This window comes from Pararge aegeria, chromosome 2, assembly GCF_905163445.1.
Source record: "Pararge aegeria chromosome 2, ilParAegt1.1, whole genome shotgun sequence".
Lineage (NCBI taxonomy): Eukaryota > Metazoa > Arthropoda > Insecta > Lepidoptera > Nymphalidae > Pararge > Pararge aegeria.
The window spans coordinates 2,353,355-2,379,632 of record NC_053181.1 but is presented as its reverse complement, the minus strand read 5'-3'; the positions used below and the strand labels follow the sequence as shown (position 1 = coordinate 2,379,632).

Below are 26,278 nucleotides of genomic sequence, written 5' to 3'. Positions count from 1 at the left end.
GCACTCTAGACTCCACACAATTAAAGGCGGTCCGCATTGGATTACAAATTATTACATTAGCCCCTTTCCAGGCGTTCATTACGCGTAACTTTCAAGGAAAACCAAATATATTGTTCCATAAAGAAATATACATATATGATGACATAGTATAAAGGGAGACAGTAGTTTGTCGCCTTTGATCTCGTGGTAAATGCCGACAGCTTCGCAACAGTGTATAGTGGCTATGTCCATTACTAGTGAGGCCCTTTTTCCATCATTCTAAAGAGTAGGCTTTAAACCGCATTTGCCTGTAAGTACACCAGCAACCAAGGCCTTCAGATCGGAACACAGAAACGCTGCTTGACCGCAGATGTAAAAATGGCGGTAGTACTTCCTCTAGGGGGGGGGGGGGGGGAAAGCTCTATCACAAGAAGTCCAAGGCCGTGGGTTCGATTCCCACAACTGGAAATTGTTTGTGTGAAGAAACATAAATGTTTTTCAGTGTCTGGGTGTTTATCTGTATATTATAAGTATTTATGTGTTATTATATTCATAAAAAAAATATTCATCAGCTGTCTCAGTACCCATAACACAAGCTACGCTTACTTTGGAGCTAGATGACGTTGTGTGTATTGTCGTAGTACATTTATTTATTTATTTATTTACAAACTATTTTTTTTATGTCAAGTACGCCTAATATAATTCCATTTAGAAAATACATAATAATAATTACAAACTAACATTAATATTTACAAAAAATTGATGATAATCCGTATCCCTACTTATAACTTTTAAGTTATAACTTATTAACTTATTTAACTCATAATATTTACGTAAGTTTGTTTGTTTAGCTTTCACGCAAAAACTACTAAACCGATCCTCATGAAACTTTGTACACATATTCTTGGAAGTGTTAGAAGTAATATAGGATACTTTTTATCCCGACGTTAAGCTCGGTTCCTTTGGGAGAGGGGATGCGTGTTTGACGATTTTACACCATAACTCCAACAAATTCTAACCGATTTAGATAATTATTTTTGTTCTATAGAGGTTATGATATGTGTTTAATTTTGCCCAAACTGTGGATGGAGACAGAGGACAGAACTCCTCAGTGGGCAGCAGCAAACCCCTCATTTAAGGCTTAGCGATAATGAATACTTTAATTTTTTTTAGATCTACAGCTGAATTGAATGCCACATACGCTAGTATTATTATAATTTCAGTGGGACTTCAACTTCACATTCGGGGAGCAAAGTTCGAACCCAAGAACGCACCTCTAACTTTTCTAAGTTATGTGCGTTTAAGGTATTTAAAATATCACTTGCTTCAACAGTGAGGGAAAACATCGTGAGAAAACCTGCATGCCTGAGAGTTCTCCATAATAGGTCTCCGCAGTAGGCCCGCATGGTTGACTATGGCCTTAACCCCTTCTCATTGTCAGAGGAGACCCGTGGCCCAGTAATGGGTTGATTTGATGATAATGAAGATTGATAACATAGTTTTTAATTATAAACCATTTGTTAGGAGGGAAAATAAACTACGAAATTAGTTTTATCCTTAACGCCATTTCAACTTTACGTCGTTCATCCGATATATCGATTGATAATCGTTATAGCGTCAGGAACACGTTCTTTCAACGGTCGAACAGCACCTATATAAGAGATTATTTATCGATATTCTTGTAAACTAGAATTTATTAAATTTTATTTATTGAAATTAAATTAATTTTAAAGAGAGAAATAATAAAGAATTATTCCAAAAAAATATTTATATGAACTTAGTGCGAGATATGCTAAGGTAACAATATCTACGATTTTTTTCGTAAAATAGAAGTGATTTACACAGCTGAATAGAGGGATGTAATCAAAGTTTTTAATTAAAACCCGGGAATCTTGTCTCCATGAAAGAGTTTGGGTAAATTAAGAAGGTAGTTAACGAATATGATGGAACGTAACTCGCTTCTTTTCACGACTTTTAATTATAAAACCAGCTAAGATTTGTTTTTTGTGTTACTTTTGTGTTACTTTTTTTCATTATTACTCGCTAAGTGCGAATTGGCGCTGTACCGCTGGTTCCGTATCTCGGAAGGAAACAATTTACTTAATTATATATTTTTTTTTTCTGATATCTTTTCATAAACTTCTATGAATCCAATTTCTCGCCTTGCAAAGATTCGGAAATAAGAGGGAGCAAATGGTTTTGTTTACATTTTATTGCTTTCTGAGTCCAAGGCCATAGTAGGTTCGATTCCCACAACTGGAAAAATGTTTTTGTGATGAACATGACTGTTTTTCAGTGTCTGGGTGTTTATTATAATAATCTGCTATCTTAGTACCCATAACACAAGCTACGCTTACTTTGGGGCTAGATGGCGATGTGTGTATTGTCATAGTATATTTCATATTATTGTTATTATTATTTTTTATTGAAATCATTGAATTCCTGATTTCTCTTATTACTTGTGCTCTAAAAGACCACACAAGATTGTAGGTCATCGAGAACTGCTCTATACAGCTTTGATAACAGCCAGTGAACGGTACTTTAGAAATATTTATCTTTTTATTGCGTTTTACTAGGGACTTCAATCCATAATATATTCCATAATGAGGTTCGGAACCCTAAAAAGACAAAAGTCACGAAGATGTATTAAGTCTTATCACAGTATTTGTTTCCTAATCGAGTCGAAATCGCTGCGTGGGCTGCGGTGCCATTTGTCCATTGAGCTTCAGCGAAAAAGGCATACAAAGGCGCGAAGATGTCTATAACTCCTTAATGGTATCAGTAGAATATTTGCTTGCCAATCGAGCCCTTGGATTGCGGCGTGTGCGGGACGCTGTGGTGCGGAGGGGGTGGCAGGAGACGCGCAGAGAACGTGAGGGGACAGGCGGGGGCGCGAGGGGACGGCGGAGGGAAGGTAAAAACTGACCACAATGGGGCTTAGCATAACCGGTCGGGCCGGTCGCAGCCTCCGCGCCGCTATCATCCCGTCCGCCATACTTTCTTCTGTCTGATCGGTACGCGATCCGGCTTGGCGTTTTATCTTATTTTCAACCGACCATTTTTTTCCAATAAAAAATGGTTTTTAGCATATTTTTTGTGTTTTGAAAATGGTTGTGAACGTCATAATAATTATTCTTAGCATATTACAGTCCCACTGCTGCTGCTGCACCCCACACAAAACATCTGTCTCGTAATAGAGTTTAGAGCCTACATATACCACGCTGCTCCAACTCAGATGCGATAATAAACGTTTAGAAACATAAATAACCTTAAAGTAACGTACGTAACGTAAACGTTTGTATTACCTAACTGCACTAAAATAATTTCTTTATTTCTAGATTTTGTATTTCTTTCCTGATTCTAGCGTTAACTTTTTCATAGATCTTTGTACATACCTACCGAAACATGATAGAGCTTAATCTTTAGAACCCAATTTTTTTTTAATTCAATATTTTTTCTTTCTTTCTTTGCATTTTAGGTCTTTTTTTTTTCAAAAGTTGCATTGGAATCAATAGAAAAACTTGAAATATATTAAAATATTTAAACGCCCTTGCCTTCAAAATTAGTTATTTACTATTGTGTACTATAACTATAGTGTATATGTGCGAGTTTATTGAATGTTACTTCAGTACGCCACTGTACAAAGCGTGCCGCTATTCTGTGATAGAATAGTAATTGTAACTGAGATTTTGAATTTCATGAGCACACCCACCGAAGTATTCGTTGCGAAAACCGATAACCAGGGTTCTGTAAACTGATTCTTCGCCGATGAACCACCGAGTCTAAAATTTTAAGACTTAAACTTCGAGCTTATACTTAGAGCCATCCCATAGTTGGCTCGTTGCGACCGGGAGGATGGGGTAAGTCAGAGAAGTTGTCCCCGCGTGAATTACTGCTTAATTAAGTACTTGTTCTAAATTTGTCGAAATATGATAAGTACGATTTATACAATGACTGGTACATTATTTATTACACCCTGTAGTAACAATGCAAAAAACTTTACCTGAGAAGTACCAACAATATATTTTTTATAGTAACATCAACAACAAATAAATAAAAAAAATACGATAATACCCACATCGCCATCTAGCCCCAAAGTAAGCGTAGCTTGTGTTATGAGTACTAAGATAGCTGATGAATATTTTTATGAATATAATACACATAAATACTTATAATATACAAATAAACACCCAGACAATGAAAAACATTCATGTTCATCACACAAAAATTTATCCAGTGGTGGGAATCGAGCCCACGGCCTTGAACGCAGAATGCAGGGTCAATTTTAATGTTGTGTAATCAATATAACAGTATAATTTTAAAATATTGATCATGAATAATACGACAAATGTAAAAGTGTTCTTGTTTGTACTTCCGCCGCAAACGGCGCAATAGAGCAATGTATTTATGTGATTTCTCATGAGATCACATTTTTTTCTAGGGCACAGATATTGGATCCTAGAAAAAGGTTCGATAAAATACTTGGATAATATGATACATTATAAAGAGTGTCTTGGTTTAAACGTGTCTCATTTTAATATGGACCATTGAAAAAGTAGATCGAAACTGTAAGGTTTCCTACTCAATGGTGCTAAAGTCGCTATAAGACTGATGTAAAAGGCATACACATATTTCAGCATCGTTGGTAGGCGAGCCGTAGCCGTTAATTGGGAAAGCGCTCCGGCCGCGATTGCCAGAGAGTCGTGGATTCAAATTCTGTCGTTTCCTCAGTCAAAATTTTAATATGCATTTTAAATTTATAAAATTTGATAATTCCTCCAAGTGTAGGTAAAAACGTTACGTTACGTTTCACTTTCATTTCTTTATAACAGTGCCAAGGTATACGCCAAGATGAAATAATAAAACGGCTCAATAAATTGCAAGCCGGATCGCACATTGCTTACCTATAGGACGAGCCCAGTGCTCTTCATACCGAAGCTCCACGAAGCAGACTCGATACTGTCAATTGCATGCTTGTACTACAAATGGTGCGCACACGATCCAAAAACAACTCTTGTAAATCCAGATAGAGTCCAATTTAGCTTAACGTTAAGTATTGTCTTACCAGAGACTACGTGAAAAGATAAACTGATAGATATTTAGTGTTCAATAGTTAATAAATCTCTAAAGCAAAGTAAATTTGCAGGTCTAAAAGTGTTGTCATCCTCTGATTGTTTGATTTAATAGGTACTTAGTGTTCTTTAGACAAGGCAGGCAAAAGTTAGTCCCATTTTCTCACGGTCTTGCCACCGAAATCTTAATAACATTTTATATTGTTACTAAAACTTCCTAATGGTAAAATTTTGATAATATAAGAGGGTTTATTATTACTATCATTAATTATTTTTTTTTTTTTTAATTATTAACAATTCATAAGAATAAATTAAAAAACACTATTAAAAATTTATAAAAAAAAAACTTCCACCCTCCGCTTGCGGGGCTTTTGAATGCCCAAGCAACCGGTGGTCAGGGCTCCAGAGTGAGGAACCTCCTCACAATACGCGCCGTTTCAAGGACTACTGCCTTCTGTATCCGACCCTTGATCCAACAACCAAGCGATAGCTTCTTGAGATGTTGGTCGAAGCTTTTCGCGAGAAGACCATTGACTGAAACGACGATCGGAACAACAACGGTCGACTCAACATTCCACATGGCGGTAATCACGTAAGAGGGTTATTATTATAATAGTGCATAGTTGGAATTGACGCACCTAATCTTTGTTCAAATCTTCCTGTAGGTAACATCAATTGTCGACCTATCATTATTTAAATAACGTATTTTTGTATTTGTATAGATATTGCTAAAAAAAATAACATATCGATAAAAGCTGGTTTTATAAAGAATACTTCTTTGGAAAATATTTTATTCTATTTTATTATTTAAGAAAGCTAAGTTTTCAAGAGTCAATAATCGTATTATGTTTCTCAAGCACTTTAGCGAGACAACGTGAGTCCATACGATCCCAGACACTCCAACACATAACCTTTTTATTGAGCTGTTTACTCCCGAGCGTTCCGTCTACGTTCCTCCTATAGTCTGTTAGCGTGACAAGGAAAACTTTTAATCCAACCACAAATAACACGAGACATTGTTAACGCTTACGAAATAATTATTCATTCGATTAACATCCACTACGGCTCACAGTTTAGCGTCTGGAAGACAGGTTTATTACTTAACCAGAATTCCCAGTGTAAGTTGAAGTTACCAAGAAACTTAGAATAGGTACAGATTTCTGTATTCTAAGCCTAGAAACGCTATTTAAACAAATAGCTTTTACCTGCGTCTTCGTTCCCGTTTATTTAGGTTTATAAAGAATCGTGTAGAAGGTTTAATTGTCCATCGTGCCATGTGTGCTGGTGCTGCGGACGATACGGCTCAGCACACCCTCAAGATGTGCAGCAATTGGGAACCCCAGAGCTGCTCCTGGTGGCGGCTAATGGTAGCGACCTCTCACTGCAGCATAGCTCACCAATAAAATAAGATTTTTTAAAATCGAGTTATGAAAGTTGTATGGTTTATAAACGTCTTAATCGTTCATCCCTTATCCCGCAAAAACCTTTTTTTTTTATGGCGTGGTGGAAAAGCTTTATCTACCTCCGACCCTTGGGCAGGACGGAGGTTATGTGGGACCCCCCCCTCAATTCAATTCAATTCAATTTTGTAGGGATACGTGTTTAGTGATAATATATGACATGCAAATCTCAAATCTTATCCTCTAAAGGCTAAAAATCACCACGGCATGTCCCTCTTCTTGGCTTTGTTAGAAGCCCAAGGAACCTGTTGTTTACCTCCCGGACGTCTACCATCCTATAAGAACCCCATTGTTTTGGGATAAATAAAGTTGAATGTGAACCCGACGTATCAGCTTTAAGTATACGAAATTGCACTCAAAGTTGTTGAATAGTTTTCGCGTAGTGCGGGAACTGACAGACAGACTGATGAAAATTAAATAATTTGTTCAGGGTTTTCTCTATATTAATTTAGCTCCCGCAGATTAAAATTTTATTGCAAGTATTTAACCCTTTATGTCACTCTCTTAAGGGAGAAATTTCAAAAAATCGTTTCTTATTACACTTCATAAAGAAAACACCCTCCAAAATTTTAGGAATTTGGGGCACTTATATTGCAAACACTTTACGTTATTTTTCCATATATCATCATCATCATCATCATCATCATCACATAAACCCATTACCGGCCCACTACAGAGCACGGGTTACCTCCCACAATGAGAAGGGGTCAAAACCGTAGTTCCCCACGCTGGCCCAGTGCGGATTGGTGGACTCCACACAGCATTGAGAACATTATGTAGATCTCTCAGGCCTGCAGGTTTCCTTACGATGTTTTCCTTCACTGTTGAAGCAATTAATATTTTAATAACTTACTTAAAACGCACATAACTTTGAAAAGTTAGAGGTGCGTGCTGGGATTCGAACTCGGCCCCTCGAAAGTAAAGTCGAGCTCCTACCCAATGCGCTACCACCGCTTTATATATCTATATTATTTTATCTCATTCTTATATTTAAATTTATAAAAATAAATTCCGTGCGTGTAAGTAATGCATTGTTCTTTTTAGTTCGCTTAAATTCTGTGATGGACAAACTTTGGAAGAACTAAAACCTCCGTATTTATAATATTTGACGCACGGATAAATTAATCGCTTATAAGTAGTTATAGTCGAATCAATAGGTCTTACAAAGTTCACTGGTAGGTAGATACAGCACTAAACTAATGTAAAGACGGTAGCAACCTATTGTATTTTTTAAAATCCTAGGATGTCTGTGTACTCGGCGAATGCTGGAAGGCATTTTCGGATAAAATAATATTAGTTCACGTTTTTCGTGTTTGTGAACAGAGAGCGGCTGTAAGTCATAATAAAGATATTATAAGATACAAGTTAATTGCAATTTATGCTCGCGAAGAAATTGCAAAGGGCGAGCGCAAACTGCAGATATTTGGTCCGGATATTTTAACTCATTTATATATAAAACTCCCAATCGGTTTCTAAGCGATAACGGACCGGAAACAGAATGCAAAAATAGCACGTCTTTGTCGGTAGAATGGTAGCGAAGCCCAGACAATGTCCCTTGTAAATAGACTTGACTTGACTGAGAAGCTAGCAAGCATACAAATGCCACTTAATTGCATATAGAATGTTTAAATGTAGAATGCTGGTTCTGGAGAAGAGCAACTAAGTATAATCTACCTTCCGAGCCGGTGGCAGTGTCAATACGAGTACAAAAAGGTATCGATACTTTCCGTGTACAGCATACTAATAAAATAGACCGACTTGAAGTAAAGAATTTCGATTTCGATTCCTCGATTATACTCCCCGGGATATGTCCTATAGAATACCGATAGGCGGTAACATTGCGACGATACTCTAAGCTTTAAAGCTATTAACATTTGGATATTTCAAGCGATATATCCAAAGCTGTTTAAAATATTTCATTATGTCTGAACTATGTGCGTCGGGCTTAACTAAGCGTGAGGGGAATAACAGGTATGGCTGCCAGAAAAATATGGATTTTTGCTATCGGGGGAGTTTGTTTTACAGTATACTAGTACTTATACCTACCACAGTTTAGATCATAATTTCTTTAGTTGGATTTAAACATAATATGGCGGTTTAATCACACGAACGCTAAACGCATATCTAAACCGCAATAATTCCATGCGGGGATAATGTATATGATATATAGAAACTTAACTTTATATTCATTTTATTTTTTATTTGTACTCAGCCAAGTGAAAGATTATTTATTACTTGGATAAAAAGTTGCAAACGCACCCCAAAGCTTTTATACTTTAATTTATAGCGCATATTATCTGAAAGAAACCAAGCATAAATCGTTGACTTTTGATCCGTTTTGAAACCTTCGTGTGCAAAGAATCAAAATTTTATTACAGTCTGCGGGAATCGAACTACAATCGATTTTATACCTGCATCGGGTTGTCAGTAAACGCATCTTCTCACCCTCCGTCAAAAAAGAAGACATTAAAAAATAAAATAAAAATTGACGACATTTATACAAAATGAGCTTTGTTATTAAAAGAATAAGACCCATATTTGAGTGTTATAACGTCCATGGTTCTATTTATCCAAAAATAACGAGTCATCGAAATCATCTTAGGGTCCGCTTACAGACACAGGTGCTTGTTGATTAAAAAAAAACTACCAAGAGAGAGTTCGATATGGAGAAAATGGTTCCTTGCTTTGAAATATTAATTTAGGGAAATTTAAAACCATTGCTTGGATGTTAGTTTTGGAAATGTAAGAGGGAGAAAGATGCTATATTTTTGCTTGCCAGAAGGATATCATTCTAAGTTGTAGGTTTGTATATTAGGACGGGTATTGTTACCTCTGCTGTTTTCTATCCGATGATTTGCCGCAAAAGCAAATTATCCCTCCGTCACAAGGTAACCTTGTATAAAACGTGCATACGTCCCATTATGACATACGCCAGCGTCGTATTCGCCCATCGCCCTCACAGCTCCTACAGGAGCTTTCAAGTCCTGCAGAACAAGTTTATGCGTATGACCACGGACAGTCCGTGGTTCATGCGCAACGTAGATCTACACCGAGACCTCGATCTTCCCACCATAGCTCAGTACATGAAATCATTATCAAAGACCTACTTTGAAAATGCAGTACGACACCCCAAGCCCCTAGTGGTCGAGGCGTCCACTTACACCCCCGTCCCCGACGTCGAGCTTAAGCGGCGACGTCCGAAGCATGTCCTTGACGACCCTGACGATAAAATAACAACCGACAACGTGTCCCAACAACACACACACACGCAACATACACAGCGTCTTCGCCGGCGAAGACGAGGGCCCCGATTTCTGACGTCATCCGGACGTGGATCCTTACCACGGTCACGGGGGCGTTCGGACTAAACAATGATTAGTCCAAAAGTCCACCAACAGTCAGATTAACGTCGAACCGAGCCGAGATCCGAGTCCTCGCAGGAGGCACCCTCGGGTCGACGTCTCCCATACTCCCCCCGATGTCGTCGAGCCCTGGGGCTCTTCTCATGGCGAGCTTTCGCGCTCGCCCCACTCCCCCGGTGACGCCGTAGCAACCCCTTAGGTGGTTATCGGCAAGTGTCCTTCCGAAAAAGCGATAAAGCAAAGCTCTGCTGTTAAGGCTAGGCTAGGTGAATTAGTCCGGATTATTCTTAGATATGTATGATGAAAATTGGTATAAGATGTCTGTCACCAAAAATGGCGGATTATTTTTGCACAAATTTTTCAATATGGACATGAAATGAAAGGGCTTGACTAATAGAATAATTAATCAGGTACTTCGACGACTGCTGAAATGTTTTTTATGAATAATATATATAAATAAAAACTTATAATATTCAGATAAACACCCGGACACTGAAAAACATACATGTTCATCACACAAACATTCTTTAGTTGCGAGAATCGAAACCACAGCCTTGGACTCGGGGGTTTTAGATTTTTTTATGTGAAACATCTAAAGGCGGAAGATAAACCAGATTGTTGGCGTGGCGATAGAGGCCGTGGCGACGCATCGCCACGCTATATGATTGAATTTTAGTATTTCGTTTTTAATAATAAAAATTATATTAATTTTGTAATAAACATTCGTTATTAACCGACTTAGGAAAGGAGAATACAAAAGGAGAGGTTGTATTTCTTTTTATTTGTGTAACAAATTTGTAATGCTTTATATTTTCACTATGTGATATCTGATTCCTGTGGTAATCTGTTCATATAACTTATAGAAAATAATTTCGATGTCACATCCGATTTTGACATTGACAGCCGATTGGCGCAGTGGGCAGCGACCTTGCTTTTGAGTCAAGGCTGTGGGTTCGATTCCCACAACTGGAAAATGTTTGTGTGATGAACATAAATGGTTTTCAGTGTCCGGGTGTTTATAAAAATATTCATCAGTCACACAAACTACGCTTACTTTGGGGCTAATTGACAATGTATGTATGTCTTTAAAAAAAATTAAACTGCCAGGCGTTCTATGACGGCTTACACGTTTTATTTTAAACTCAGGTGAGGTACCTTGGAAGGGTTAAAACATAAAAGTATCTGATCTCAGCAATTAATGTATAAATAAGTCAGGGGCGAAAGGGTGAATGAATGGTATCGTAAAGAGCATGGCGTGTTATATGGCAGGGATTTTCAACCTCGACACCGGTTAAGTGCCAATTAATTTTGCTTGTGAGCTCTATTATTGAAGCAAGTACCTATCTTGTACGAAGATTATCCATCTACTGTACTTATAATACGATAAAAATAAAAATATTCAATAAATTACCCGACGAAATGAAGCCACTAATAAATGACATAAAAAGTTTTTTCAATATTTAAATAAACATTCTTTATATACTACAAGCGTACCCGGTCCGCTTCGCCGGGCTAGATTTTGCTTTATTTTATTTAAACAATAAACTTACATCATTAAATTTTTAATGTAAGTCTCATAATATATTAAATCATTTATTTCTCTCCGTTTTCATTCTCTTCTATTCTCTTCTCGAGCGGGTGAAGATCATTATCTACACCCATGTACACCCAACAATAGAATATCATCATAGTAAATAAAAGCTGTATTTGACAGTTTGACAGTTCAAAAATAGGAGTGCTCCGATCGTCACCCTACTTTACAAGATTACTCGCCAAGTCAATCCGGAGATTCCCTAAAAGTTTCAGTGAATTCGGTCCTGCCGTTACGGAGCCTATACGGAACATACCCACACACTTTCTCTTTTATATATATGCAATAAGATAGATTGATGAATTATTTAAAACGACAGTCATCAGTAATAATTTATTTATTTGTATTCTTTGACATGTGCCCATATAAACTTAATTGTAATTTATTGTTTTATTAATTGTTTTGTATTATTATAAACCTTATTTCATAATTGTAATTAATATTATTGTGATTGCCAATATCTTAATTGTACCTAGTAGTAACATCAATTAAAATTTAAATACTACTTTTACATCAATTTGCATGCAAATTTGGCGTAGGTACAGTTGGTACAGTTGAGATCTACATTTTTTTGTTCTGTAACACCTGTTTACCTGTATCAGCAAATAAATAAAATTGAATTGAAAATTATTAAAGTAATAATAACAAAAGAATAATAAAAAAATGTAAAAAAAGCCTAGCTACTGCTAAATATTTGCATGTCAGTTGACGATGCACTTTTTATAAAAAAATGTTACCTACTCTCCGACATGAAGGGACAGCGCCGATTTCTTAATTCGACGCTAATGAGAACTTTCTAAAAAAAACCGAGGAATCGAACACTGTACCTCGAGAGCCTAATTTAACATGCTAACTACTGAGGCTAGAGGTATATCATCTTCCATGATATGATTTTTCCTGACGCATTGATAACAATGGCGAGTTATCATGTCACCTAAAATGTCTAATTCGAATTAGAACCTAAATTTTGAAAATGGCACGATGAGACGTCATGCAGGTCACAGCAAAGTTTTAATGGCATTACGACGTTCGACAGATTTGCGAGAGCCTACATGACTCTGGAAAGTAACACCTTTCTATTTCTTGTATTTGAATTGGTATGGTCGGTACATAGGTAATCTACGAACGTGTTTCAAAAATGTTTATGTAAATAGGTAGGTAATTTTAATTTACATCGCCTCTTATCGTAACTATATAAAAGGCCTGAATTATTTTAAGTTCTTCAAGAATAATTATTATCATTATGAACATTAACAGCCCACTACGGGCTCACAAGAGAGCAGTCTATAAATGCTTTAAAGAACTCATAACTCCGAAAATCCGAGATGCGTGATGGAAAACGCACTCGATCCCCCCGAAATAATTTTAAAAATAACCTTATCCCAAAGATATTTCAATACGCTATCTAAAGTAATGTAAACTTTGGAAGATTGTAAAATAACAAAGTGAAAAACCATTTAATTTGGTTGTGAACGCCATCTATTAGGAAGCAGCAAAACTAAAGATAACGCGCTACCTACCAAAAAATTGCAACTATTGTCACGCATCAAGTTATGCTGAACGGCTTATAAACTTTATCTTTAGTAACGGTATTTTAAACTTTTTTTTTAGTCTATATATTAAATTTAGATTCATCTCTTTCTTGTTTTTATTTAGATTCATTCAGATCCATGAATTCAACCTAAGCATTAGATATTCTTAGTTTTGATTTTAAAACTCATTTAAAATTACATTTTGTAAGGTTGGTGTATCAGATAAAGTCTATAGATATCTGTGTGGCAGTCGTAAAAATAATATTTATGTACTTACATCAGAAAATTTTACCTAATAATCAAATACAATTATAAAATTATAGAATTTTATATTATTAAATGACCAGAAAAAATAATTTGTCTAAAATGTAGTTTTCGTGCAGATAATTTATAACACCTCAAAAAAATAATAAAGTTTGTTTAAAAAGAGCGCGTGCGTCGTGCCCAAAGTACCTAACAATTTCACGTTTTTGTTTTTTTATTTGCATCTCTTAAACCATTCCAACGTTCGTTTTAAATCTTTAGGGTCGATGTTAATTTGCTAGTAATTGCTTAATAGCTTATTCAGTTTAAGGAGTATAATAATATAGTGATTCAGTTGCAGGATTTTGCCTTGAGGAATTTGCTTTGTCGTTACTCCTTTTTGTTAGACAAATACGAGTAACGAAAAAGCTCGAATAATATTTATTTCAATGTGTATAATTATTAAATTTTTTTCTTTCTAGCTTTACACAGATTAGCAAATAATAAATTAATTTGTGATGAAGGCCAGAGATGGCTCCTTTCAAACTTATGATTTTTTTACTTCTTCAATTTTCAATTCAAGATTTATTTAATTCCATAAACCAAACTAGCGTAGAGTTTATGTTCTCATTGGCTAAAAGTTAAAACATTGAGGTAGGTCAAAAAGCAAAGACAATATAGAGTTCGTAATTGACAGAAGGTTGAGTTTTCATTTTTGTGAAAATGCCTTTTTGATAAAATTTGCCGATAAATTCGATTAATTCATTTTTATAAACATGGGTGGTTCGCAAAGCAGTCGAAAGTTAAGTGTTGACAATGAAAACGCCATACAAGTATCCCAAGAAGCTTTAGATCGCATACAAGACCAGCTAAACGCAAGAGTAAATATATGTTTTATTATTACATAATTTACATCAATGTCATGTAATTAAACAAAATAAATGCCAAGTTTCGGCATCAAGACTTAATATTATTTTTTTATAAATAGTTCATATTACTTTTTAACGTTTCCTACAGTTGAGGATTACTATTCAAATTAAGGTTAGACAAAAAATGATTTACCATTTTGCTTCACCGTACTTTCATCAAAGTTATAAATTAAATTTAAATTGTAATAATTTTACCGTATTGTGCAGTTATATATTCTTGGTATGCTGGAAGGGTTTGGCTGTGGCAAGTTACAACTGTACCAACAAGATTTAACACCAAGGTTCAATAAATGATACCTATGATGAACCAAAGTCATTGTATATATGTACTAGTGGTCCCTTGTGACTTCTTCATATACATACAAGTCAACCTTCAAAGATCCATTTTCAAAATACTAGAATCAATAACAAATAGTACTACTATCAGTAAAAAGAGTCCTTTAAAATACAAGTTTATCACCTTACACTAATTAACAAAAAATATTCTGTATTGTATTTAAGAATGATCTTTACTTTTGACATCTTAATTGAAATTTATCTTATAATATAAATTGCTTATTTAAGGTAGTAGTGTACTGCACTGCAAGTTTCTTTTTGCTTCTAACGTTTAAATTATTGTAGTCACATTGTCTCTTAAATTTTCAAATATTTATTGGCTGTCATTATTTGGACATCTTTAAATTTATCAATTGATGTTTCCAGCAAGCTGAACAACCACAATCTAAACCTCAATATGCTCCACCACCTTATTATGATACACTGAAACAGCAAGAATATGCAGCGGAGGAAGCCTACTGGGCCCGTCGCATTGAGAATTTAAAGAGGGTCCATGAAAAAATCAACAGTGGTATGCACATAGAGTACCAGAAAACATTAAAGGAAGCAAATGAATTATTTGATATGGTAAAAGCAGATAAAATTGTTAATAAATTACCACCATGCCAGGAAGAAAAAGCAAAGGTATGCTTCAATGCAATTTAACTTTTTTCTTACTTCATTGTATGTTTTTTTTTTATCATAAAATTATAATCATATATGATAAACCTCTGCAAAGATACCAATTGTCAATAGTAGACTTCCATCAGCTGAGACATCTTGACAAATGGATCACCATAATAGTTTCTCTAAGGTGCATTTCTGTTTGCAACTCCTGTTACAATTTACCTGGATATTAAATATATTGTGTGTAATCCAGGGCATGATTCATTATTTTGCCAATTATAATTGAAATCAATTTATCTGTTCTAATTTAATTAACAAATTGTGGTTTAGTAAACAAAATGCAATATCTCAATTTTGAGTTTTATGAGATTTAGATGAGGTGTGTTATGGATATTTGGATTATACCCTCAAATCCAATGTCCCCTTGAATTAATATAAAAGTAAAGATCTACCTTTATTTTTTATATCTTTAAATGAGCAATTCTTGTATATATATATTTGGAATTTGGGCTCCTAACAATTGTCATGAAATTTAGTATATAGGGGGTTTCGGAGGCGATAAATCGATCTAGCTAGGATTCATTTTTAGAAAATGACATTTTCTTCGTGCTTTATCGATAAATATATAATTGGAATCTTGGAATCGGCTCCAACGATTTTCATGAAATTTAGTATACACAGGGGTTTGGGGGCCATAAATCAATCTAGCTAGGATTCATTTATATCGGAATCTCGGGCAAAAACTGCAAAAAATATCCTCTTTGAGAGATTCTGATGCGTGAACGGTAAATGTTACGTCTAACGACGGAAGTATGTAGTAAGTATATCGGAATTGTCGGAATTGTTGTTTTTTTAAAGTTCTATAAAACAGTCCTCGACAACACACGAATATTTTTTTAAGTCTGCTGATTCGCGGACGAAGTGGATAAGCGAAGCGCGGGTCCGCTAGTATTTATTAATAAATTGACTGACCTGGCTAACTTAACTTGATCTGGCTAGTAAAATGACTTCAAAGTCAAATATTTCTTTATTCAAATAGGCACATAGATGGCTTTTGACTTTAAACTGAAGCAACAAGGGTTCCAAACTTGCCCTCAAAAAACTTAGCCGGGTGTTATTTTTGTTATCACCATCTCAAATTGTCATTTGAAAATTTTTAAGAAGCAACCTGGTTAGAGCAATAGTTTACACCAAAGCTTTTTTATTATTTATATAATCCTTTATACTATTTTTTATAAGCTTTTGCTTAATACAAACTTTGAACTTTTTTAGAGCCATCCCTAAGATATCAACCGGTAATTTATTTGGAAATTGTATACAATTTCCTATATGAGAATTGCTGATTTTATGTAGTCTAGTGCATTGCACTGCAAGTTTATGTTATTTTACTGCATACTTTATTTATATCTAATGAGCTTTTTTTTTTATTTCAGATGCTAGAGTGCTATAGTTCAAATCCTAACAAATCTCTTCTGTGTTCAGTGCTAGTGAATGATTTCAATGACTGTGTGTGCAGAAGCAGAATTGCTGCAGTCTCTACATCTTGAGTTAAGCAGCTTTGTAAATAATGTCTAGTAAAGAATTCCGAAAACATAATATAACTTCTTAACTGCCATGTGGCCCTGCGAAGTAGTTTTATTTATATTATTGCTGTATGAATAAATTGTTAATCTGAACATTGTTTACTTATTTCTTTTGAGGGTTTTCAACTAAAAATTTAGAAAACTAATAAAGTATCCAATATCTATTGTAGTATATCCTTGTTTTATAATATTTAACTATAAGAAAGGATGATCATTTTATAACTGTTTCTCAATGGCTTCCCAGTTCATATCTTCATAAATTTTAGTATTCAAATCAATTAAATTACCAAGAACTTTGTGTTATTCGCTTATACTTTGTATGATATGACAATTAGTATTTTTAATTTGGTTAAATTTAAGTTATTTGTATTTTTTCTAGTGCAACCTAAGCTGCAACCCACTGACCTCTATTATACAATAGCAAAAGAACGGAGATCAGTTCTATAACCAGAGTGTTATTTTGCCTTTTCTTTTACTGGGTTGACTGGCAGTGATTGCTTTTAAGCAATTAGGCCAGCCACCCTTTGTACCTGTGTTATATATTGAGACATTATATATAATATTCGATTTAGGTGTGCAATAAGGGTATTTTAATTTTTGTATGTATCCTCACTGAATAGTTTCTTGACATGGTTACCATGGCAACATTTAACTATTTGGTACATGTTTATAAAATATTTGAACAGTTTAAATTTTACCAAATTCCCCCATAATTACCATCTCCACTTTTCATTAAATAATAATGGCAGCTTTGGAGAAAAATGTAGAGAAACATGCTAAAGAGAAAAATAAGAGATTTACTCTCTATCCAGGTTTTCCAGAACTAGCCAGATCAGATGTCAGTATTTACCCTTCATACACAAAGTTGGGGTTGGCCTAGTAAGTATAATATTGAAATTTAGAACCTCAAAACTGGGATATTTTATTATTAAGGTCAGATGTCTCAACAAGCAATTGAAAAATCTTTTCAATAATGGCAATAAAACAAATAAAATCTTTTTAGCCGTGTAGTTTGCCGTCATCGTTACCACTGGGCTAGAGTCGCCCAGCTTCGCCAGTTTATGACAGAATTACACATTTTTGAACGATTACAACCAAATGCACTGGATGGTGTCAGAGTCCACAGAGAGTTTTCTCAAGGGATCTTATCACACAAGATACCTTCAAGACGATACATTCAGAAACTGACTCCTGATCCTATGAACACACGTCAAAGGATGAGAGTGGAGGAAATTATCAGTGGCAGAGTCAACTTTAGTCAAAAATGAAATCTTGATAAAAAAAAAATACATTTATTGTGCTGAAGAAACAATATTTTATTTTTAGCATTAGCCATAAAATACTTATTCATTAGCTAAGTTTTTTTTCTTTTTCAATTTCTTACTCTTCTCAACATTTGTTTGTAAGTAATGTGCTTCCTTCTTTGCTTGAGATATTTCAGCTTGAAGTCGTTGTTTCATTGCAGCCCTTTCATATGTTAGACGTTCACTCAAATGGATCCATTTAAATCTTGGAATGTATTTGATATTCCAAATCATATCATAGTAACGCGACCTTTTTCTTGTACCAATTTTTGTATTATTCAAGTTAGCTGTAACTGATTTTGCAACACTTTTCTTTTCGAACTCTACCCAACCCTCTGTGAATAAATTTGGTTTTCGCATTCTCCTTTTCTCGCCAGGTTCTGGAATGTTTTAAATATATTTTTTAATCAGAAAAAATATATGTGTCACCTAACATCAGTTCAATCTATTAATATACTGTATGATATACACCTAGCAACAGTGAAATGGTCCAAAATTTTAAAAAACGTCTTTTACAAAGAAATTTAAGGTCAAGACAGAACGTCACTATATATAAAATTTAAGTTTTTAATAACAAAATTTTTACTTTACATATTAAATAAACAATCCTCTAATTACTTACTGGAACTAGATTGTAAATATATCCTTCCTACATCTCCATACTGACTGAAAATTTCTCTTATCTTAGCTACGTTCATGTAAGGAGGAATCGTTGATAGATAGATAATTCCACGCTTTCTTGTTTTCTTAACGTTTACTGGTTCAGAGTCTGATAATTCATTACAGTTATTTTCTGCATTTGAATCGCAATCCGAACCATTTTCCGGTACCCGCTCAATATCAGGTGTTGGCATAATGTGCAATTGCAAGAAAATATATGAATAATAAAAGTTTAATTAATTTCAAAATAACTTTGTGATTTTAATAGCAAACATAACCTAAAAACAACAGTGGGCATCACAGAGTACTTAGGGTGACTGTAGTCTGTAATATAAGTAAAACACAAACGTCATTATAAAATAGTTTGCATGAATGCAAACACAGTACTTTGAATATATGCTTTATGGCTATTACGTAAAAGTCTCAGATGAAGGACAAACCTATATCTAGTGTAAAGTAGGATCAAAGAAGGCTGCAACAAAACTTTGTAAGTGTTCTTTAACCCATCACCAAAGAAATAAATTATGGCTAAAAAGTACTAAGACTTTAGAGTAATTATATAGTGTGTGTGTCCTCTTCGTCAGGTTCATGTCCGTAACATTCACAAAGAGAACATATATTATATGCATCTGTGTAGTTCGGCTTCTTGATAGATTTTATTTCACCTGTGTGATACGTAAACTACCATAATTATTGCCTTAAAGGACTTGAATCCATGGCCGTAAAATGAATTTAAAAAAAACCATAATTATTAATAATCTGTGATTTGATTTGTTATTGTCGCAGCATCATTGATCTGAGTATGGAAATTTAATAGTTATTTATTAAAATAATAAAAAGTATATAATGGGTTGTGATGGCGGTACTATTCCACGCAGAGATGAACTTGTTCGTCTGAAAAAGAAACCAGAACAGGTAAGCATTCTTAAAAAATCTCACCGAAACATACATTCTCAACTTGGAAGCAGCTGTGCTAGCTGCTGTGCAAGGTGTGCAGCGAAACAGTTCCCTTGAACCTTTCAGACTTGGGTAAGGTAGGTAATGAATGGCTACGGCCGACTAAGTACGGAGACAGTCCAGGAGGAAATAGAAGAAGGTAAGGTATGTATCACACTCTTTTGTAATAAGCGTGAAAATCAAGGCCAATATTTGTGACCAATTCTAGTACTCTGACTACGTTATAGCCAAAAGAAGGCTTAGGACTATGGCTTGAAACCTTTCATAATATACCTTTCAAAAATACAGAAAAATACATCCTCATCGAAAAAAGTTTTAACATACCCTGACATAGTCTTGTATGTGTGTCATTTGTTGTTGTAAACTTGGAGACAGTTTTTTAACGATCTGTTATCCTGTCATTGGATAAAGGTGGACTGAAATTCCAATGGTGGCAGCAGTACTGGTTCAGAAGATATTTATGAAGAGTAATTTTATTTAAATAAAATTGTTATTTGTAATATAAGTATTATAATTAGTTATAAATATTAAATTAAAATATGTTAACAACTTAAGTTAATTTAAGTTATGTGCATTTTAAGTCATTAAAATGTTACTTGCTTGATTGGTGAAGAGAAACATTGTGAGAAAACCTGCATGCCTGAGAGTTCTCTATAATGTTCTCAAAGGTATGTGAAGACCACTAATCTACCCTGGCCCAGGGTGGTGGACTATTGAATAAAACCTTTCTATTATGAGAAAAGACCTGTGCCCTATAGTGCCCCGTAATGGGTTGATATGAGGATGATGATGATGACTTTAACATTAGCAGTTCCACTGATGATAATAAGTCCTAATACAACGTCAACACTGCACTAACACAGTTATAAATCAGACTAACTCCAATTTTGGATTATTTTCTAGAAAGACAAAGATGCTGAACGCTCATTCAAATGGCGCAATTGCACTCTGTCACAGCAACCGCTGCAGGAACCAGTTGTTGCTTGTGGTCTTGGCAGGCTGTACAGCAAGAGCTCTGTGTTGGAAGCATTGCTTGACAAGGAGAGTAAACCAGAATCTATCAGTCACATAAAGAATCTTAAGGTAATTAATTTCAGTATAGGTTTTTAAAAAATTCTCCTTTACATAGGTGCCAAATCTTCAATGAATTTATTTTGCTGCAAACATATTAGGGACTGTATTGATTGATGAATTTAGGTGGTACCTTAGAAATGGATACAGAAAGCAAGTATGACAATTTCATTTCTTTCAGCTATTTGTTTGGTCAAATTAAAAACAAAAAGTTCAGAGTTTTAGGCTAATAGAAACAAAGCACAGAAGTTTGTAGGTACATTAAAGAAGGTTTGTGACTTAATTATTATTCTCTCTTTCTAGCCAAGTTTCTTAGAAAAGTCTTGTCCCTCATGATATTTTGAGTAGAGTCAAGTAGAGTAGGAGTTTTTGGTATGTTTTGGTTTGAAGTCACTAACAATAAAGGTTTAGTGTAGAATTTGGTGATATATAATTTTAGGGTGGAGGAAGGCAAATGTTCCATGGAAGGTGTCTTATTGGTAAAATCTGTATGTATCTCTTGTTTTTTTTTAATTAGACATATAAAACAGAGTAATTATCTGTTTTTATCACACCTTGTATTATTTTCAGGATATCAAAGATCTAAACCTGTTTAAGAACCCAGCATATATCAAAACAGAGCACACTGAGGGTGCAGTAGGCGAGGGCAGTGCACCATACATCTGTCCCATCAGTGGGCTTGAGATGGCTGGCAAGTTCAGATTTGTTTTTCTGTGGAGCTGTGGCTGTGCGCTCGCTGAGAGGGCCTTTAAGGAAGTTAGGCAAAACATTTGCCATATGGTGAGTAATGTGATGATGCCAGGCTTATTGGCATAATATCAGTGGTGTGCACTTGGTTTCTTACCAGGGTATGCATACAGCAGGAAAATTGCATAAAACAGCAAAAATTCTTCTCCTATACGAGTAATATATAAATTTTAGGGTATGCAGTGCTTTTCTGCATGTATGAAGTGCACGCCACTGCATAATATATACTGTAGGTACATTCTTGTGAATTCTGACAATTTGAGGTGATGACCATTTGACTATCATGTTATTGTATTTTCCAGCTGTTTATTAATTGTGGTTATTGTGTTATTTGAGACTAGACAATAGATAGACTTTATGTAGGGTAAGGTATGTTAAATTCAATATCAATACAAATAATAAACAGTTAAATGGTAGGCATTGCATGGCATTTTCCGAAAAAACTATTAATTTTGCTAAGATGCTGAGTATATTTTTGTGTTTTTCCGTATGTTATTTCAGCCAAGTATAGAGATAGAGTAAAGAATCCTACTACTACCATTTTATATCTTGTCAGGATTGCCTCAGTTCTAAATCTCATGAAAAATCGTGAAACAAACAGTCTGCTTGTTTCAAAATTCAAAATAACACAAGACTTCCCATTTTATTGTTTCAGTGTCAAAAATCTTTCACAGACAATGACGTCATTGTACTCAACGGAAACGATGAAGACATTGAACTGCTTAAGGAAAAAATGACAGTCAGGGTCGCAAACAGGAAGACTAAGAAAACAAAATCAGACAAAACAACAACCAAGACTAAAACTGATACCACAGAGGAAACTCCTTCAACATCTACCGAAGTTAAGATAGAAAAAGAAGATGAGAGTGTGAATGGGGAAGATAAGATTAAAAAAGAGACAGATGTACCGGCCAATGAAAGTAAAGTGAAGACGGAAATTGACACAATACCTTTATCTATACCGAAATTTAATCCTAATAAACAGACACGAGGCCACTTTGGTTCATCAAAACGGGCGCATCCAACTCAGTTAGCGCAGGACCCATCTTACAAGAAAACTAAAAAGGAATACAGTATAGCGAAAGACCCTCAAAGCAGTGAGGTGTATAAGTCAATATTTACTTCGCACAAGAATGAGCAGGACCAACAGAGAGCCCATTGGGTTACGTACAATCCATTTTATAACTAACTACGACGCTTATTTCTGCCGCCAAACAGCATTTGCTGTGTTCCAGTCTGAAGGGCGTGGATGCCAGTGTAATAACAGGCACATTAACGCCTCAGGTTGGAGGAAGTTTTTAGTTAATAGAATAGTTAAACTGAACAGCAATAAATAAAAGACTTGTTTTATTATGAGAGTGTTTTATTTTCTTCCTACATGTTTATTGCACTAAGATTGCACATAAAATGGAATGTCTTAACCATCTGTAAAACTCTTAATATTAACTTGTACTGTAGTACCTATGTTCTAATTTTTAATATTACAAAAATGAAAACACAGTAATGGAATGCAAATGATACACCAAAATCGGTACAGCGATTCAAGAAAATAAAACTGTCTATTAGCTTAGAACGACTATGGTTTCAGCTCAAGATTCTTATATAATAATAATTGGGACCTAACGAATATCGTAAGAAATTTTTTTGTGCTTTTCTCAAAAGTCAGAAGGTGCCAGAATATAGAAAAGTACAGTATGTATACAATTATCAGAATTAAAAAAAAAAAAACTTTATATTTGTTTAGTAGTGAGGTGTTAAATTTTTACTGAAATATTGCACTGAGTTGTTGACCGTACATTGTAATATCTAAATCAGGCGCTCAGTAACCTGTAAATCCCATTAGAGGCCCGAAGTGAACGAGCCATGGTGAATATTTCGTAAAAGAATATTTAAAGTCTTGTTAAAAATGCCTTTACGCATGCCTTCACTTTGAAGTCGAACGGGCATTAGAAACTATACAATGGACGATCGGCTGAACTTGTCGTTTCCCAACTATATATAGTAAGTTAACTTGACGTGTTACATATTTTTATCACTTTTTTTCGCCTCAAAAACATCTTTAAAATACAAGACATACTAAATAAATTAATAAATAAACTTAGTTGGTAATAATGATTGCAATAAGTTACGCATTGGTCTCTTGCTGTACTGAGGCCAGGGTGGCTTCTATGATGAGATTAAAGTCCAGCTCGTTGAGGCTTGCCTTCGCGGTCAACAAATCCAGGAACGTGTCAAGAGGAGACAGGCGTTCACCTGAAGGCAATGCTGCTATACCTGGTGATAGATAGTAGTACCTTAATACCTTCATATAATTATTATAATAATTTAATTTATTGCCATTAATATGTTAAATGTAGTTACAAAAAAAAATACAGTATTGCAGTAATAGGTACCTAACATAACAAGTATAATGCTGTACATTGGCAACAATGCTCAGCGCGGATTTTCAGTATGCTCCAGCATTCAACTGCGCTTTTCAGTGCTAATTTCAGCAGGTAGTTGTACAACTTAATTTATAAATGAACACGACAATACACAATAATTATAAACATTAAAATTACGGCTTATAAGTACCCTCATGTCTCTCTTAATCGTTTTTTCTCCTTCTAACTGACAATATAGTTTTGTATTCGCAAGTTGTAGCAGTCTGTAAGTGGGTCTACAATATTAAATTTATATGTTTTTTCATTTTTTGTTTAGTTTTTAAGAGTTGTAGTAACCTGTTGATTGTCCCTTAAATAAATAAATAAATAAATAATCGTACCGGTGTCCTTGACGGGGCGGTGCGGCTAAGTTATAGATGATCGTACCGGTGTTTTTGACGGGGCGGTGCGGCTAAGTTATAGATGACCGTACCGGTGTCCTTGACGGGGCGGTGTGGCTAAGTTATAGATGATCGTACCGGTGTTTTTGACGGGGCGGTGCGGCTAAGTTATAGATGATCGTACCGGTGTCCTTGACGGGGCGGTGCGGCTAAGTTATAGATGATCGTACCGGTGTCCTTGACGGGGCGGTGCGGCTAAGTTATAGATGATCGTACCGGTGTCCTTGACGGGGCGGTGCGGCTAAGTTATAGATGATCGTACCGGTGTCCTTGACGGGGCGGTGCGGCTCTGTTATAGATGACCGTACCGGTGTCCTTGACGGGGCGGTGTGGCTAAGTTATAGATGATCGTACCGGTGTCCTTGACGGGGCGGTGCGGCTAAGTTATAGATGACCGTACCGGTGTCCTTGACGGGGCGGTGCGGCTAAGTTATAGATGATCGTACCGGTGTTTTTGACGGGGCGGTGCGGCTAAGTTATAGATGATCGTACCGGTGTCCTTGACGGGGCGGTGCGGCTAAGTTATAGATGACCGTACCGGTGTCCTTGACGGGGCGGTGCGGCTAAGTTATAGATGATCGTACCGGTGTCCTTGACGGGGCGGTGCGGCTAAGTTATAGATGATCGTACCGGTGTCCTTGACGGGGCGGTGCGGCTAAGTTATAGATGACCGTACCGGTGTCCTTGACGGGGCGGTGCGGCTAAGTTATAGATGATCGTACCGGTGTTTTTGACGGGGCGGTGCGGCTAAGTTATAGATGATCGTACCGGTGTCCTTGACGGGGCGGTGCGGCTAAGTTATAGATGATCGTACCGGTGTCCTTGACGGGGCGGTGCGGCTAAGTTATAGATGATCGTACCGGTGTCCTTGACGGGGCGGTGCGGCTAAGTTATAGATGATCGTACCGGTGTCCTTGACGGGGCGGTGCGGCTAAGTTATAGATGATCGTACCGGTGTCCTTGACGGGGCGGTGCGGCTCTGTTATAGATGACCGTACCGGTGTCCTTGACGGGGCGGTGTGGCTAAGTTATAGATGATCGTACCGGTGTTTTTGACGGGGCGGTGCGGCTAAGTTATAGATGATCGTACCGGTGTCCTTGACGGGGCGGTGCGGCTAAGTTATAGATGATCGTACCGGTGTCCTTGACGGGGCGGTGCGGCTAAGTTATAGATGATCGTACCGGTGTTTTTGACGGGGCGGTGCGGCTAAGTTATAGATGATCGTACCGGTGTCCTTGACGGGGCGGTGCGGCTAAGTTATAGATGATTGTACCGGTGTCCTTGACGGGGCGGTGCGGCTAAGTTATAGATGACCGTACCGGTGTCCTTGACGGGGCGGTGCGGCTAAGTTATAGATGACCGTACCGGTGTCCTTGACGGGGCGGTGCAGCTAAGTTATAGATGATCGTACCGGTGTTTTTGACGGGGCGGTGCGGCTAAGTTATAGATGATCGTACCGGTGTCCTTGACGGGGCGGTGCGGCTAAGTTATAGATGATCGTACCGGTGTCCTTGACGGGGCGGTGCGGCTAAGTTATAGATGATCGTACCGGTGTTTTTGACGGGGCGGTGCGGCTAAGTTATATATGATCGTACCGGTGTCCTTGACGGGGCGGTGCGGCTAAGTTATAGATGATCCTACCGGTGTCCTTGACGGGGCGGTGCGGCTAAGTTATAGATGACCGTACCGGTGTCCTTGACGGGGCGGTGCGGCTAAGTTATAGATGACCGTACCGGTGTCCTTGACGGGGCGGTGCGGCTAAGTTATAGATGACCGTACCGGTGTCCTTGACGGGGCGGTGCGGCTAAGTTATAGATGATCGTACCGGTGTTTTTGACGGGGCGGTGCGGCTAAGTTATAGATGATCGTACCGGTGTCCTTGACGGGGCGGTGCGGCTAAGTTATAGATGATCGTACCGGTGTCCTTGACGGGGCGGTGCGGCTAAGTTATAGATGATCGTACCGGTGTCCTTGACGGGGCGGTGCGGCTAAGTTATAGATGATCGTACCGGTGTCCTTGA

General features: G+C 36.5%; 4 protein-coding genes across 5 annotated transcripts in view; 2 read left to right on the top strand and 2 right to left on the bottom strand.

The window, feature by feature from the left end:
• Positions 1-13,916: 13,916 nt before the first annotated feature.
• LOC120631616 lies at positions 13,917-16,786 on the top strand. The gene is made up of 3 exons (XM_039901270.1): positions 13,917-14,120; positions 14,871-15,128; positions 16,544-16,786. Exons 1-3 carry the CDS (start codon positions 14,016-14,018, stop codon positions 16,655-16,657), a joined length of 477 nt encoding a protein of 158 aa, XP_039757204.1. The 5' UTR covers positions 13,917-14,015; the 3' UTR covers positions 16,658-16,786.
• Positions 16,787-18,000: 1,214 nt separating this feature from the next.
• LOC120630527 (pre-rRNA-processing protein esf2-like) lies at positions 18,001-18,988 on the bottom strand. Its single transcript, XM_039899781.1, has 2 exons — positions 18,620-18,988; positions 18,001-18,377 (listed from the first exon to the last, which is right to left on the bottom strand). The coding sequence occupies exons 1-2, from the start codon at positions 18,849-18,851 to the stop codon at positions 18,037-18,039; spliced, it is 573 nt and encodes a 190-aa protein (XP_039755715.1). The 5' UTR covers positions 18,852-18,988; the 3' UTR covers positions 18,001-18,036.
• Positions 18,989-19,418: 430 nt separating this feature from the next.
• Positions 19,419-22,785, top strand: LOC120628147 (replication termination factor 2). The gene is made up of 4 exons (XM_039896379.1): positions 19,419-19,572; positions 20,518-20,697; positions 21,256-21,465; positions 22,088-22,785. The coding sequence occupies exons 1-4, from the start codon at positions 19,504-19,506 to the stop codon at positions 22,619-22,621; spliced, it is 993 nt and encodes a 330-aa protein (XP_039752313.1). The 5' UTR covers positions 19,419-19,503; the 3' UTR covers positions 22,622-22,785.
• Positions 22,784-26,278, bottom strand: part of LOC120628131 (protein pigeon) — a 25,703-nt gene continuing 22,208 nt past the window's right edge. For both annotated transcript variants that reach the window (XM_039896360.1, XM_039896367.1), the window contains one exon: positions 22,784-23,706. In XM_039896360.1, the coding sequence (XP_039752294.1) occupies positions 23,558-23,706 (149 nt within the window). In that variant the 3' untranslated portion in view covers positions 22,784-23,557. The remainder of the gene's footprint in view (positions 23,707-26,278) is intronic.